At 48.9% G+C, this 16,834-nt stretch overlaps 1 protein-coding gene and 1 long non-coding RNA gene across 6 annotated transcripts in view; one reads left to right on the top strand and one right to left on the bottom strand.

The window, feature by feature from the left end:
- The window catches only part of CAMTA1 (calmodulin binding transcription activator 1), a 224,518-nt gene that overhangs the window by 168,519 nt on the left and 39,165 nt on the right, over window positions 1-16,834 (top strand). For 3 of the 5 annotated variants that reach the window (XM_065696626.1, XM_065696622.1, XM_065696621.1), the window contains 4 exons: window positions 8,569-8,709; window positions 11,043-12,898; window positions 15,386-15,512; window positions 16,273-16,407. In XM_065696626.1, the coding sequence (XP_065552698.1) occupies window positions 8,569-8,709; window positions 11,043-12,898; window positions 15,386-15,512; window positions 16,273-16,407 (2,259 nt within the window). Of the gene's footprint in view, window positions 1-8,568; window positions 8,710-11,042; window positions 12,899-14,634; window positions 14,978-15,385; window positions 15,513-16,272; window positions 16,408-16,834 lie in introns of those variants that run through there. The other 2 variants (XM_065696623.1, XM_065696624.1) reach the window with 2 other exon arrangements.
- Window positions 7,927-14,418, bottom strand: LOC136022837 (uncharacterized). Its single transcript, XR_010616345.1, has 3 exons — window positions 11,012-14,418; window positions 9,935-10,233; window positions 7,927-9,669 (listed from the first exon to the last, which is right to left on the bottom strand). It is a non-coding gene; the product is annotated as an uncharacterized LOC136022837 (long non-coding RNA).

Genomic DNA, 16,834 nt, shown 5'->3' with positions numbered 1-16,834 from the left:
TGCACCACTTCTCTGTTGCATCCTGAGCTCTGCAGCCCCATGTAGTCCTTTTCCATGTAAAGCCGGGGGGGGTAGGGGGGTTGGGGCAGAAGACAAGCAGAAGAGAAGAGAGAGCATGACACGTTTGCTAAACAGAATATTGCCCCTGGGACCAATAACCTTAGACAGAGATCCAGGATGCTGAAGGTGTAGCTGAGACTGGACAAGTACCTTACCATTAAACAGGAGGGAAGTGGCAGCCTGTTAAAAAATCTGCAGTGCATCAAGAAAATGATGTGAAAACTGCAACGAACTCCCCATAAATTTAATAACACTTGGCTCTTTTATGTCTCAGGAGGGAAGAGTGAAACTCTGCGCAATTATTCAGAGTATATATGCATGTACACGTCTCTGTTTATGGGTACATATCCTGGGAAACACATCCTTAGAAATGGAGCTCAAATAAAAGCTTTGGATGCTGCTCAGACCTCGGAAACAAAGAGGACATGGATAACTGTGTTTGGGGAGCACAGAGGGGCACTGCTCACCAAGAAGCCATCAGATTTGGTTCCAGTATTGCGTGTGCCATTAAATCCTGTAGCCAAGCACATTAGTTTCATCACATTTTTGCATTAATCACATTCTTTCACAGACTTCACAGTTTGATTGCCTGATGTTTCCAAATTTCTCTGCCCTAAAGCAGATTTGTCAGTGACTTAATCAAAGCGTTGGGCATGGTGTCACTGGGGAAGCGACAGTCTCACCCTTTTGCCTGTTCTGTGTTGGGGTTCTCCTGGTTGTATTCCTCTGGGCTCGGAGGCTACGAGAGGGCTTTTTGGTGATTCTCTGGTTTTCGTGGTTGCCGTTTTTAATGTTTCAGACAAGTTAGTGCTGATGCAGCCGGGCTGTGTGTGTTTAAATGCTGTACCTGCAGGGAGGCTTGAGCATCCTGTTTCATTCCGAACTGGGAGAAGCCAATTCCCATTCTACCTTTGGAGACAATGCAGAGGCCAGTATCCAGGTCTCAACTGGCTGAGTACAAGTGCTGTTTGTTCAAGTCCTCCTCAGCCTGGACCAGAGTCAGATATTAAAGCTTTTGACCTCTGTCAGGTATTAAAGCTTTTGTATCAGAATCTGGGCTAACAGAGCGTCTGTGGTGCGGCAGCCAAAGGCTGGGAACATGTTCTCTTGGCCGTGTGTGCCTGGAGAACTGCAAGTGATGTGGCAGATGGCTGGCAGAGAGAGAGGCATCGGTCTGAGAGCCCGAGCCAGACAGATACATCAAACTGTTCTTCCTGAAACGCAGAGAGACCCTGCCTGGGATGAGCAGGAGTTTGCTCACGCTTCCCGCATCCGTAACTCACTCTGCTCCTTCTTCCTTCCCTGCTGCATCATCCCAAAGTCAGTCTGGGCCTCAGACGGCATCTGGGACAGGCACAGGACCCAGGTACCAGACTGTGTCACCTCCGTGAGCAGAGCAGTGCGCTGAGGTCTGGGATGCTGAGTGGGGACTCCTGTCCTGGTTTGAAGGAGACCTCTGCAGAGGTGGTTTTTCCTAATGCAGTGACTGTGCTTGTGCTGATGGTTATGGATGAGAGGATACCTTTTCAGGGTGGCCATAGAGCTCAGAGAGCTTCATGGAAACACCATTAACTTGTCCTAACAGAGCTGCTCTGTGAGCTAATTAAGAGACTGAAATTAACCCATTTGAACATCCATGGAAGGTAAATAGTTGATGCAGATGCTCCGAGGATTTGGGGTTTCATCAGCATCTCCAACTGAGACTGTACATAACGAACTGATGAGCCTGACTTCAGTTTTCACGGCTTTGGGTTTCTGGTTTAGTTCTGATGTATTCGTTACCTGCATTCGTGCTGGGACATCCATGACCTCCTGATTGTCCTTTCTGGACTGTCACTGGTGGCTTCTCAGGCCTCAGTTCCCGCAGTCCTTGAGACTGAAGCAGATGAGCCTGGAAGAGCTCTGGATTCATGACCTCCAGCAGGATGAGTCCCCTCTCCTTCCAGGCAGAGAGATCGGGCACTGTGTCTTAAGAGTCATAAGGATGGTTAGGGAGCACATGGAGGGCTGTGAAGCCTCCACTGAAACATGCTGCTTCTGCTGGCAGACCTGTGATAATCTGAGTGTCAGCAGCATCCTAACTAGTTGTCTGAATCAAACGGATCATCGTGTGCATTGCTCCTGTCTGTGTGCAGCTTTTCAGGACATTTGTGCAAAGTGAACAGTGATAATACATGGAAATCGTACAGGACCATCGTCCGAGACACCTGTGAGTCATTTCAGGATGCCTGCTATGAAAAATGTGTCTCAATTTGGCCTTGCTTTCCGGTTTCCCCCCTCCTTTTGTGCCCTGTTACAGTCTTGCTTCGAGATTTCTCTGAACAGATTTGCAGATGTCCTTAGAGGCATCTGGTGGTAAAATCAAACCGCAGCGGCAGAATCCAGCACAGCACAATTCTGTGTGTGAACTCCATATGATCAGCAAATTGCGGCCAGCTCATGTTGGGGGTTTCTCCAAATCATCCCCTTTTGGCTTTCTCATCCCTCAGCTGGCAAAGTCTGAGTTGGAGGCTCACAGCTGGTGCTACACTGCAAGCCTCGTTTCAGGTCCACTATAATTAAGCACTGTCTTTCGTTTGGGGGGAAAAAGCAGCTTTTCTTCATTCCTCTGCTGCCTGGAAGCTGATTGCTCCCACCACAGCTGGGGATGCTGGAGCTTCACATGGCACCCAGCACACTTAATACCTCTGGGCATAGGCAGCGGTCCTCTCTCCCACTGGAGTCACCAGTTCAGTCTGTGTAAATGAAACCATCGGGGATCTTGGAGCTCACCTGAAACTGCATCCCTGTTGTCACAGCTGGAGAGGGCTTTAAATCCCCCTAACCCAGAGCAAAGTTTGAATAGCAGAGATGTGCTTTAATTGAAGAATCGATTGTTGGGTATTTTTATCTTGGCTTAAATTTACATTCCCTTTCAGTGATTGTGGTTGAGGTTTTGGGTTTATAAACTTAAAGATCAGTTGCACAAAACTGCCACATGGGATGATTTTTACTGTTCCCCAGCCTGTTTGTCAGAGCTGCAAAGTGGAACTGAAGTTCGCCAGCTCATCACCAACTGAGGGCCAGGCCAAAAGTAACTGAGTCTGTAAAAGAGTTTGGGTTTAGTAATGCAGGTGTCCAGTTTTGGACAGGTTCTGATACCCTGGTTGCCACTTGGACTTCGAGTACCTCCCATTCGCATCCGCTGCGGAGCCAGGATCAGCCACCTGCTCCATTCCCATCCCCTCACCATGGTGCAGTCTTTCAACTGCAACTGGAGATACCACAGGGAGATAATCCCAGCAGCTGAATCCGAGTGTTGACAGCAATCCAGTATGAGCCGGACTGTTGGCAGTGATGGGAATTAACTTGAGGAGAGTGAAACCTGTTCCTCCTGGAAGTTGGGTATTGAAGCAGGTGCAGCAATGGCAGAACCTCTCTGAGGATGCCACGGGCACACCAGCCCTTGTTTTCTGTGCCTCCCCTGTTAGCTTTCAGCTGTGCTAACAGACCCTAAGGCTGTGGCTTCTCTTCGTGGCATCCCACCGGGATGCTATAAGGTTATAGCCGGAGACCCCTGGTGCAGCCCTGAGCCCGGGAGGGGCTGGAAGGCCGGTGGGAGGGCCGGGAATGCTGGGGTTTCTCCCGTGCTAATGGAGATCTGCCTTTTATCCCAGATCGCCCAACGCGAGGCTTTTGCCGGAAAAAATGGGGGAAAAATAACTCAAAGACGGGATGTTCCTGCGCGGCCGCGGAGCCGCGGGACCTGCGCGCGTTCCTTATCCCATGGCGCCACCTGGCGGCGGCCGGGCGGTGCCGATCCCGGAGGGCTGGTACCGATCCCGGCAGGGTGACGGTGCCTGGTGTCGATCCCGGCGGGATGGCAGTGGGTGGGAGCCGGTCCCAGTGGGGTGGCAATGGCTGCGTGCCGATTCTGGCAGGGTGGTGGTGTCTGCGTGTCGATCCCGATGCGATGATGATGGCCAGGGTCTGATCCCGGCAGGGTGGCAGTGCCTGTGAGCTGCAGATGGAGAAGGGAGCTCCCACCGATGGGCTGGAGGAGCAGTTAGTACCGTGGTTGTTCCCTGTGGGCTTCCCAGTGTGGGACCGTTCCCTCTGTTCAGCTTCCAGCACCAGCGACACTGGAATGCGGTTGGGGCCAAGCACCTCTGCACCACCACGCACAATTCCAGAACTCAACAGCTGGGCTTTTTAGGAAATCAGGTCAGATATCTGGAGTCCTGGGGATGCGAATGGCCCAGCCGGCGATGGCAGCTTTGTCCTGATTAATGGCAAGAACCCCCCCAGTGCAATTTGCTTTTCATTATAGGTTACCACATCGGTAGGAGAATGGTTTACCAGAGTTAGCTTCAGCTCTGGTCTTTCATGTGTGAGCAGCCTTGAACTTCGGGTGGCTGTAAGTACAGACTGCGTTAGCTGTAAGTAAGAGCTGCAGAAGTCTCACTCCAGGCAGCTGCAGAAGAGTTGTGTGCCTCTGGTCCTCTCCAGGTAACTGAACCCTATGTACCTCCCACCTGTGCACCCCGTGGCATCTGAGCAAACCTTTAAGGAAGGGCCTTATTTGGGAAGAAAGACTTGTCTGGAAAGAATGGTATAGAGTGAAGTGTCTATATGAGTCCTTACAAAGACATTAGAATTCAGGCAGTGTGATGCAGCAGTGGTAAAAGTGCAGGGTGATCTTCCTACCCGCATCCCTGGCAGTGGGGCTAAGGAAATCTGTCCTTCATAACCAATAATGAGTGGAGATGGAGGGCTGGAAAAATCAAAGCTTTATTGCGTGTGGATACAAAAGGATAAATCCAATGGAAATCTCCTCTAGCCGAGCTGTGGAATCAGAACAAGGCCTTTACTTCTGTCAACACCAACGCAGTGAAAATTGAAGGGACAAGGCTGCTATTTCCAATTGACCATCACTATGGAAACAGCCTCCCGGTGTCAACAGTTGGTGGAGTGGGAAGTAGGAAGCGAGGCGGTTGTCCTTAGCAGGGCAATAGGACAAAGGACCAGTCAGTGCTTACAGGTTTGTAAAGCATCCAAGGGCAGGGCTGATGCAAGGGTTTGCATGGGGCCATCTGAGATGCAGCAAGAGGGAGAGGCAAACAGGAACCTGGCCTTGATTATTCCAAATATTCCAGCTCTGTCGGTCCAGCCAAGTTATCTGGCTAATGTGGGAGATGCCATTGTTGTTATTCAAAAGACAGGTCCTTACCTGTCAAAACAGGGCAGACGAGCAGCACACAGGGCATAGGAAATGGCTTCATTCTGTAGTGTACATATATGTAAGAGCTTCGGAATAGAAACAGGAAGCCTAAAAATGGATGAAGTTGCAAAGAGGGATGTCTGAGAGCATTCAGAAAGGGTGGAATGATCAGATTTAAATGTGAGGAAGTATTTTAGGGACAAGTTTTGCTTTGGGTGGAAGAAACCACAGAGGGAAATGGTCAGGATTTTAGCCATTGATGGTGTTTGGTCTAGAGTGAAGGTGAGAGAGCAATGTAAGCTTTAGGTGATGGGGAGAAGGAAGATCTCTACGAGACTGGAAGATCTGGTAATTGTGGAAGACCGAGTACCACCGGCAGTGACAGAAGGCAGAAATAGCCAGGGTGTTGTAAGAAACCTGGACAACTGTATGACTTTCCTTTGCCTTCTAAGCTGCCTTTTTGCTCATAATCCAGGTAGTTTTTCATTCCCATGCTCCTGATGCTCAAAGTCCTGACAGCACTAAGGAACACCAGCATCCGAAGATCATTTTTATTTTCTTTTCTTCAAAAGGGAAGAAGGAGAAGAAAGGAGCGAGCCCGTGCTCAGGGAAAGAGGGTAGAGCAGCATTAGCATTGTGAATCATGGACCTTCCTCCAGCCTCAGTTCTCTTCTTCAAGCACCCAGTGAAAGAGCAGTAATTCTGCCCATCTCCACTGTGCAGAGGGTGCATGGCAAGAGGAATGCGTTGCTGCTGTAATGCAGCAGCTTTTAAACCCGTTTGTGGTCTCACTGGAAGGGGATGTGTTGGAGCAGTTCACAGCTTTCATTTTAAATTACAAGGAAAAGCAGGAGGTGTCTGAACAGAAACACATTAAAATACTTCCCAGAATTTCTGTTAAGCTTCAGTCTTCCCCCCCCCCCACTTTTTCTTGTGTTCCTGCATTATGACTATATTTAATCAAACATAGTTCGACAGTGGTTTCACTTCTTGAACCACTAAGAAACAGGAAGAACGTGCGTATGCTTTTTATTAACCTTCCGTTCATAATGCACTTTCTTCCCTATAGAAATCTCCTTTCCTGCTGATTCATTATGTGTCAGGAAGCCAAGCGTGACATGTTAAAAGCCATCTTGATAGTATTTGGTATTCAGGACTAACAGCTCAGCAGCTCACAGGAGTTCTTCTTTCAAAGGGGGAGGGAGAAGATGTGCATGTTGGATGTGCCAGGATAGTGGATAATTTGCATTAAGCATCCAGACAGTCTATTTTTTTGCAATCTGTCACCCTTCACTGGCTTTTTATTTTATAACCTTTATAACATAAGGGGAACAGAAGCACTAAAAAAACTTGCACCACGTGGACAGAAGCTGGAATTGGAGCCCTTTGGGATGAGCTGGAGCAAGGCTAGAGAAGGACTTTCCTCAGCAGCAATAGATCCACAATGGGACTTTGTTATATGGGAAGCACCTGAAAATAATAGGCAAGGCACTCTAAGTATCCATCTATAAAGCTGTCTGTGATTGCTTAGCTTCCAGCTCACAGCTGGATTCCGACTTAGGAGCCATCATCATGAATACACAAACCATGAGACAAGACTCACGTACCAGACTTGCCCCCTGTAATACGCTGCTCATCGCAGGGTTTAGCAGCAGGAGGGTGCAAACTCTGTCAGGGTGCTGTAGATCAGCCTCTCTGTACCTAGCAGCATGTGTGCCAGCTCTTTCCTATGGCAAAGCACTGCTGAAGTAACCAGAAATAAGTTAATGCGAATTTTCTCAGTAATAACTGCAGTCCAGTCACTTCCTATAGTGTAGCCAAAAGTATTCCTAATGCATGACTGCATTTTAATCTCACTGGCAATGTATTTTTTTCACCAGCGCTATTTGAACATCACTTATTAGGAATAATACCACATGTGACAGAATGATGCTCCTAGAACAATGAACCAAATGTGAGTGGAGGTACTGAAGCAGTAAGCGTCTATAACCTTAAACTTAGACATAACAACAGGAGCTGAGTGCTAAGAGAGAACTCAAAACTGTGAACATGCAAGAAAGCAAAATCTGTTGGGTACGATAACAATAAATGTGGCTGTCAAGCAAGTACAGAGGGACTCATTACTAAGCTAACTGCAGCACTTTAAATAGTGATACGAGGAGGAATACTTGTAAATCTTATTTACCATTATTTCTGCAAGTTAATCCCAGAAAGCTGAAGTCTGTGGGACTTGCAACTTTGCTTTGGTGTATCCTGGTTAAGGGTTTCAGAATGTAACAGACAAGGAGCCTGCTTTGGTAGAGTGTGACAAGGGAAAAAGCAGCTCTTCGGGCCTGAGCTGCCAGGCACAGCGGCAGCTCGGAAATGATGCTGCCATCGACCATCACTTCCCAAAATCTGCAAGTGAGCTCTAATGCGCACAAAGGGTAAATAATACCTACGTATAAGTTGCTGAGAGAGACGTTAAAGGAGACAAAAAGTGCTTCGAGTCAGTTACTATGGAGAAAACATTCTACAAATGCTTTTCCTTGTAAGTCAGGTTGGGAATATCATTGTTGTGTGAAGTTCTGCATCTAAAAATGCTGAGCGGGAGCCTTTGTTCAAGTAATACATGTGCATGCAGTTTAGCATTCTTATTTAAATAGCTAACAGGCCGAGGGAGTCCCCAAGAGACCTGCAGTTTGCAGTGTGTTCCGCAGTGTGTTACCCCCTTGTCATCCAAGTCAGTGGGGGAACTTGCACAGTGTCTGCTAGTGACTCCCCAAAACTGAGTCAGTCTTCCCTGCTGCCAGCCAGGATCTGACAATGAAGACAAAAGGCAAAAGGTTTGTATTTGCTATTATACTGGCATATCTTTGGCTGCTGATTTTGTTACAAAACTAACTCATTCTGGTTTCCTATTAGACAGAAATGTATTCCAAAGTGCTCCTTGGAACGGTACTGTTTTACTCCAATGAAACACAAGCATTTCGTTGCCTTCAGGTTACATGCACTAGTCATATTCCTTACAATTAGTCAGCCTAGTTGGAGAGCCACCATTAACAGCAGACTGATATACAGCAAGATATTCTACTGAGGAATTTTTCCTCTGTGTGTACTTAATCCAGGAATTGCATTTGGAAGCCTATAGATACCAGGGAGCAGAGAATAGTAAACCAGTAACCATTACTGTGGCTTTTTATAGGTCTCCTTCAGTTCTGATACCAAGCAGCAGGACTGGGTTTCTGCTGTTCTTTTGCAGCAGCTTTTGATGGTTTCTGGTGTGGTTTTGAAGTTTCTGATGGGAAGTTTTACTGTTCTCTTTGCAGTTCATGGCATTAAGTGGACATGCAGCAATGGAAACAGCAGTTCAGGGTTCTCGGTGGAACAGCTCGTGCAGCAGATCCTTGATAGTCACCAGACGAAACCGCAGCCTCGGACACACAACTGTCTCTGCACTGGTACCTTGGGTGAGTACCTTGGGAGGGCACAAAATGATCACAGCTTAATTCAGACTTGGAGGAGGGTTTGTAGCACTGGAGGGCAAAAACTGCTGTATCATGAAACGCTGAGACACAGTGAACTCAGAGGTGACAGAAGAAGTCTTGAGGCTAAAAAGATAGAGCTGGAACTCCTGGAAGATATGTCACTACTTGTAACGTGCAAGTTCTGATAAATGCTCTCCATATGTGACCTGCTCAAAAAGCCATGTTTTCTTCTTCATCCTCAAATTCTGTTACCGAAGCCTCAAAACTTAATGTTCACCCTCTAAACTCCTTGCCCCGTAGCCCACTTTGCTGAAGTCAGTGGATACAAGTCATTAATTGCAGGGCATCACCAGGACAAGACAGGTTTTATTTAAGTATCATGAAAATACAGGAGGTTTCTTTCCTGGTAAAGAAGGTGGCTTTGTTTTGAGTGAGACTACAACAGCAAGAAACAGCTTCCTTAGTATTACCTTTATATGGACAGTGGGAAGCTGAGTGATTCGCTTTTCCAACTCATCTAGCCACCCTCTCCTAGTACTTTGGTCAAGTAAAATACATGACATGTTAATTAGTCTTTAGCAAAATGTATAAAGGAAAGCTGTCAGTGCTTCAAAGGGGTTATTTTCTTCTTTTTTGGGACAGCTGCATTATATAGTCAAGGCTTAAGTAAGAATTATGACCTCTGAAGTACCTGAGTTTGGATTAAAATTCAGCCCTTAAGGCTCAGCATTTGATCCAGACTTGCAGATCTGAACATGAATCCTTTTATTCTTCCCTTTGATGTTTTGTCTTATGCTAAGTCTACTGCATGCTTTTTAACATAACAGTAGCACTTTGTTTTGTAACGGCTTGCACATTGACACATACATCCCCAGTTCCTTACTGTCATCTGCAAAGGCAGCAGCATGAAAGCCTCTCCGTTGTTCCTGCTCATCTTTATACCTAGGAGAATAGAGAGATTTAATATTGCATTTGGTCTCAAAAGCACTGTCCTGAACTACTTTAAGTGACCTGATTCAAATCTTGAGCACATAATAGAGAAGTTCCCTTCCAAGGGCAAGGAACAAAAGATTCAGCAAATTGCAGCAGCTACACAGAGGCTTTATGTTACCCAGAAGATGGCATTTATAATTGTAGCCATTAGCTATAAGGAGGAGGTTTCTTTCCCCTTTTAGTCATTATACAATACCATAATTAATGTTCTTACCTCATTCGAGGGAAAATGAATCAATTAAGGAAAGAAACATCAAAAATTCATGGGCTGTTCTTTAAACAACCAAAGCAGTCCCTGCACCAGAGTTTGTGGCTCAGATGCCTTTGCCCGCAGAACTGTTTACTTCATCCTGCCTGATTTCCAGGCTTCCAGGAGCTTGGGTGATGTCCATCTTCTGCTAGGCCAGTGAAGGTACCAGCTGGATCAATGCCACGGAGGGCTGTTTGCTGGTGACTTTTACTTGAGCCTTCTTCAGCCACTCCAGTACTCATCCTGCGCTCTGCATGCGACCTCTAGAAGTACAGAATGTTTATCTGTCAGCATATGAATGCCTTAGAGCAAAAGAAATCCATTGCCATCCTTATGGGAGGGAAAGCTTGCTTTGTGCTGGCTAATGTACTACTACTTTAATAATTTGATTGGCAGCTGTAATAGATACAATGATGACGAAAGATAAGGGTCGCAATCTGGGCAGCAGGGTGATGCTAAGGACAGGAGCATGGTGTGGCATCTGTCGCCTCCAGGTTACCAGTCAGCATCCAACCTGGGTTTGACAACGGGGGCTGTTTTCAAACCACCCGACATCAGCCCGTGTGAAGAGCTGAGCATCTTCACGCTGTGTCACAGGGGGCTGAGGTCTTATCTGTGGTGCAGATGAAACAGGGCCTGCGAGGCAGAAACCCCCTGCCACAGCTGGCAGCAGCAGCCCTCGCTGTGCAGACTCTGTACTGACATTGGCCACATTTAAAGAGCTTTGAAGCTTATCACAGATGCTCAGTCCTCTCCTGTTGTCTGATCAAGGCAGGGAGGAAGAGGTTGGGTGTTATGTGGGTGAGGGGACGAGTGCAGATGTGTCTGTTTCAAGGCTGTTGTCCTTGCATGCAATGGATCTATGCATTAGAGAGAAAGGGAGCTGTAAATCTGGCACTGGTGAGAAATGGTTTTATTTCTAAGGTGTATTTTCCATTCTCTGTGTGAGCGCTCACTCTCTCACACGCACGTATGTTCAGAAGCACAGCTCTCCGAGATACACAGCCGCGAGACACACAGCTAGCTTAACTTTGTACTTACTGAGTGGCCATGTTGTTGTTCTCTGGCACAGGGGCAGGAAGCAGTGTGCATCACAAGTGTAACAGTGCCAAACATCGCATCATATCACCAAAGGTTGAACCAAGGACAGGTGGGTACAGCGCTCATTCAGAGGTACAAAATAACGATGTCTCTGAAGGCAAGAACGAGCACAGCCACGGCAAGGCCTCCAGCCGAGAGAAGAGGAATGGCAAAGTGGCGAAACCAGTGTTGCTCCATCAAAACAGCACTGAGGTTTCTTCCACCAACCAAGTGGAGGTCCCTGACACGACCCAGAATTCTCCGGTGTCCATCAGCAGTGGATTAAACAGTGACCCGGATATGGCGGATAGCCCGGCCGTCACTGGTGTGTCCAGTATGGCTGTAGCATCAGTTATGGGAAGCTTGTCACAAAGTGCCACCGTATTTATGTCCGAAGTCACCAGTGAAGCTGTGTATACCATGTCACCCACCTCCGGCCCAAATCAACACCTTCTGTCCTCAGATGCAGCTGCACAGGGACTGGTACTTGCTGTGAGTTCAGATGGACACAAATTTGCTTTCCCAACCACCGGCAGTTCAGAGAGCTTGTCGATGCTACCCAGCACTGTCTCCGAAGAACTCGTGCTCTCCACAACTTTAGATGGGAACAGAAAAATTCCAGAAACCACCATGAATTTTGACCCAGACTGTTTTCTTAACAATCCCAAGCAAGGGCAGACTTATGGTGGAGGAGGTATGAAAAGTGACAGCATCAGTACCAACATAAGGCAGTCACCCACAACAGAACGTAGCTTCAACTTCAATACAACCCTCACGAAAGAAATTAAAACTGAGGACACATCTTTTGAACAACAGATGTCCAAAGAAGCATTCTCCTCCTCTTCTGCATCTAACACTCTCACCCTCACCACTGGTTCAGGTTTGCTTCCATCTGGAGGAGGTCTGAGCCCAAGTACCACCCTGGAGCAGATGGACTTCAGTGCCATTGACTCCAACAAGGACTATTCTTCCAGCTTCAATCAGACCGTCCAGAGCCCTCACGTTCATCAGACCCCTTCCCCCAGCTTCTTTCTGCAGGATGCCAGCAAACCTCTTCCCCTTGAGCAAAACACTCACAACAATTTGAATGACACAAGCGGCTCATTTGTGAACACGTTAGGAATCCCCAGTGTGAAGACAGAGTCCTCCTCCCAAACCACTTCCAACTGTAACGGCACAGTGGAAACCAGAATAGAGTCCACCTCTTCTCTCCAGCTCATGCAGTTCCAAGCAAACTTCCAGGCTATGACTGCAGAAGCTGAAGTTCCCATGGAGACCTCCCAGCAGGCAGAAGGGAATGAAAATCTACTTAAATCAGGGGATCTTCAAGCCTGCAGCACAGAACACTACTTGCAGCCTGAGGCCAACGGGGGTATTAGGAATGGCAACAATCTCCCTATTCTCCAAGGAAACATGGTACAAGGACTCTATCCTGTGGCCCATCCCAGCTTAAATAACTCCTCCAACATGGAGCTTAACTTGGACCACTTTGACATCTCCTTCAGCAACCAGTTTTCTGATCTAATTAATGATTTCATATCGGTAGAAGGTGGGAGCAATGCTCTCTATGGACATCAGCTGGTGTCAAGTGACAGTGCTGGACTGTCTCAGCCTGAAGACAGTAACAGAGCATCCTACAACCAGGCTGAAATGTGCATTCCTTGCTGCAGTCCTCAGCAAGCCAACATGCAGCTCAGCAGCACAGAGAATGGAGCCAGCACCATGGCGTACATGCATGTGGCTGAGGTGGTCTCAGCAGCCGCGGCACAAGGCACTTTGGGGTTGCTACAGCAGAGTGGGCGCTTGTTCATGGTGACAGATTACTCACCAGAATGGTCTTACCCTGAGGTAAGTCCAGGGCTTTTACTCCTTAACATTTACTGCCTGATCTTTCATTGCTTTGTTAATAAGGGCTCCCAAGACCTGGTTTGTTAAGGCTTTGACAAGGCTGGTAAAATACTCCTCTTAGGAGTCAGAGCATCCAAGGCCATTTCCATGTCTGAGTGTACTTTTAATTAAGTACTTCATTACCCTGACAGGCCCTTTCTTCACTTAGGAAGCATCCAAACACAAATGTTTTCTTTCATTGTAGAGCAAAGTGTGTCCCGGGTGATGGCTTCATGGTGCTACCTAGCCACATTAGAGCAGCAGGGTTTGCAGACTGGAGCTGATCCTTAAACCTGGCTCTGATGTTCTTAGAATAATTCCTGACCTCCACTGCCTTAATGAGTTCAGCATTTACCTTCATCCCAAATTCACTTGCATGCACCACAGTTAAAATGGAAGCAGCACAGACTTGAGCCAGAAATGGACAGGCAGGTTGCTTTGAATGAGAAAAGTGGTCCTTTGTGGTTTTGTAAGCCCAGCCTTGAAGCGCTGTCATACCTCTTACCTTCCAGAGGTGTCTAATAACTGCTCGGGAAAAGATCTAGCACACCCCAATGATCAGTCCTGTGGTGCCACCCCCAGTAGGCGTGCATCTGACTCCACTGGATGGCAAGTTTGCCAGTAGGCGAGGCAGCAGAGTATGCAGTAATAAGCAGAGGAGGTGGCTTCACCTTCAGCTGAATGATGCCGTGACAGCTCCGGGAGCACAGTGTTAGGTGATGAGGTGGTATTCAGCAGCTCTAAGAGTTCACATACTCTGCAGTCTCATACTTGGTGTGAAAACGTGGGTGTTCGCCCTGTAGATGGAAAGAAAGGCTGTCAGCATGCGGGAATGGCTGACGGGCACTGGCAAAAAGCCTCCTGCAGGAGTTTCTGCCCTCCGTTCAGTTCATCTCTCCAACAAGTCCTTTGTGCACAGGCGCAAGCACGGTGGGCAGCTGAAGGCATCCAGATCTACACAAGCTGAAGCGTCAGCGCTGCGTGGTCACTACCAGGGTTACCGTACCGACTGTTTAACGTGCAGCAGTAATGTAGCGGTGGCTTCTTTAGCAGCAGAACCCAGCTAGGCTTCGTTCGGAAGCAGCGTGCTGGGGCATTAGGCTGTGCTGGCCTCTGACACTGCTTCTGCTGTACCTGTTTTCTGCCTCCTGCTTGCGTGTAAGGTCCCAAAACTCAACGGAGAAAACCTAAGAGGCTCTGTGGTGCAAACCTGCCTCTTTTGCTGCTACCATGGAAACCCTTTTGTTACCCCTCGCTACCGGTGAACCGTAGGGCTCCCGCGGAGCTGGCTCTGTGTCACGCACCCCGCAGGGCCTGACCCGTCTGCGCAGCCTCCCCACAGCCTCTTCCGCCCCAGCGCAGCCCCGGCACCGCTGCTTCGGCTGGGGGGGGTTCGCTTTGGAGCAGCGCCCGGCTGCTCTGCTCGCGAAGGGGCAGACGAGCCGCCGCCAGGAGCTCGCCCCCGGCCGGGCTCGGGGTGGCTTCGGCTCCCCCCCGCCGCGCACCTCCGGAGCCGGCCCCCGGCTCCCGCCGCGGTGGATCCGCGGCCGCGCAGGCCGCGCTCCCGCCGGCGGCCGCCCGAGGGCAGCACGGCCGCGGGGAAGGCCGCGGGAGGGCCGGGGCCGCCCCGCTGCGGACGCGGGGCTCCTCTGGCGGCCTCTGGCCCGGCCTCACCTCGGCGCAGCCGCTGGCAGCGCGCCGGGGCCCGCAGGCGGCCGGGAGCGGAGGGGGGGCCGCTGGAGCCCATGAGCCCATGGCAGCCCTGCCAGGGGAGGGGCGGGGAGCAGGCTCCGGGCGAAGGAGCTTCCCTGCAGACACGGCCTGGTCCTGGGTCGTGCTGCCCTGCCTGACCCGGTTCCCGGTACCCAGAGAAGCCCAAGCTGTGTGGCTGCCGGTTTAGCTGGGCTCTTCCTACATCAGGGCCTGTTGGACTCGTGGTCCGTGATGGCAGACGTGAGGCTGTGTTTGACAAGCGGCGCTTTCCAATGGCCAGGAGGCAGGCGTGGAGCCTGCGCCAGCAGCAGCCATGGTGGGCATGAGGTGGGGATGGCGCACCCAGGAGCTGCCTGGTGGGAGGGAGGCCTGGCGTGCAGCTTGGTGAGGTTTGCCACCGCTGGTCACGTTCCCTGCGGGGTCCCAGTGCTGGCAGGTGACGAAAGAAAAGCGGTGAGGGTCACACTGGCAAGGCTGGCACACACTGACTTGGGTGCATGGGCAGGCGTGGGGAACAGAGCAAGAGAAGAGAAGCAGAGATGCTCCACTATGGAATACTGTTTGCATTTCTAGTGGTGGGAGACTGGGGCATCAGTGCTGACCAGTGCCAAGGATCTGTGTTAGCTTGGCACTGCTGTTAGCCCTCAGGACGCTGTTTGTCATTCAGCCATTTGCATGCTCCTTTTGGGATGACTTCTTCTGTAACGCTTTGCTTTTCCCTTCTTTTCCTGACAGGGAGGAGTGAAAGTCCTCATTACTGGTCCGTGGCAGGAAGCCAGCAATAATTACAGCTGTCTGTTTGATCAGATCTCAGTGCCTGCATCTTTAATTCAGCCAGGGGTACTGCGCTGCTACTGCCCAGGTAAGGAACACCTCTCTCCTAAAACTGCTGGTTTCAGAGCAAGTTCGTAGCCTGATAGTGTCATGTGTACGTGTTGACTAAACTGCTGGACCCATTGTGAAGGACAATGCATAAACATCAAGAAGCTTTTCCTTTTTCTTTGACCTGTTTAATGTGAGAACGGTAATTTAGCATCAGAACACATCACAAGACATCTTGTTTAGCAGTTCTGAATGAACTTGAAAAATAATGACTTAAAATCATTCTAAGCATTTCTTTAGTATTGAAGTAGCAGATTAAAGAGCAGCTTTTATTCAGGGGCATGCTCACTGCTCTGCTGACTCTTTGTCTATATTCTGCACTTTGTCCTTGATGCTTACAGGATGAGAACATCTCCAGCCTCTCTGCAGAGACTTTCAGTAATGCTGGCCCTTGGCATATGACTTCAAGCATATGCAGAATAACTCGGCTTCATTGTTAGGCCCCAGCTTCCCACTGGAAATGCAGTGAGGCTGGTTAATCTCTAGGAGCACGTGATTCCGCCTCCTGGCAAAACAAGCCATTAGCTGACTCTTAAGCTTACAACCTTCATGTTTGAAAATACAGATTGTCATTTTGGACTCCTTCAGTTGTCTAGTCACACAAATATTGTCAAACGCCCCCTCTCCTCTCATTGCATCTGCTCCCAGCTTGGCACATTTAGAGATCCATAGGATAATTCATAGCCGTGCATTTCTCTGCGGGGAGGGCTCTTGTCTTACCACATGCGCTTTCCTTTTAGCTCATGACACTGGGCTTGTGACTTTGCAAGTTGCCTTCAACAATCAGATCATCTCCAATTCTGTGGTGTTTGAATATAAAGCCAGAGCTCTGCCAACCCTGCCTTCCTCCCAGCATGACTGGCTGTCCTTGGATGGTAAGAAGCATGCAATATTCTTTAACAAAGCTCACTGAATGGTAGGAATGTGAATGAAAGGAGCAGCTCCTGGTGTGGCCGAGGGATGTAGAGGGATGTTTGTGCTGTGGGGAGGGGCTGTTGCATGTAGTCAAAGACCTCTTGCAGAAATTTCTTGTAGTTCTTTTGATGTGAACAAAACGTGGCTGCATTTGATGGGAAGGAGACAAAGGGGTGCTTTCCTTGTCTGCACAGAAAGCTGATTGTTTCCCAGAAACAGGGGTTACCCAGTCCAACCCAAGCAGTTGGCAGAAGAATCCTTGTTCTCTGGTACCTAAATGTTGGACCAAGGGGTGGAAACATAGGCAATTTATATGGCATTTGGATTTATGTGGCAACTTCAAGCATGAAAGTTTTAGGTTCAGGTTTACCTGGTCACCAAGTGCTC

The sequence above is a fragment of the Lathamus discolor genome, chromosome 16 (assembly GCF_037157495.1).
Source record: "Lathamus discolor isolate bLatDis1 chromosome 16, bLatDis1.hap1, whole genome shotgun sequence".
Classification (NCBI taxonomy): domain Eukaryota; kingdom Metazoa; phylum Chordata; class Aves; order Psittaciformes; family Psittacidae; genus Lathamus; species Lathamus discolor.
Note: the sequence above shows the minus strand (reverse complement) of the source record. Positions and strands in the feature narration are given on the sequence as shown.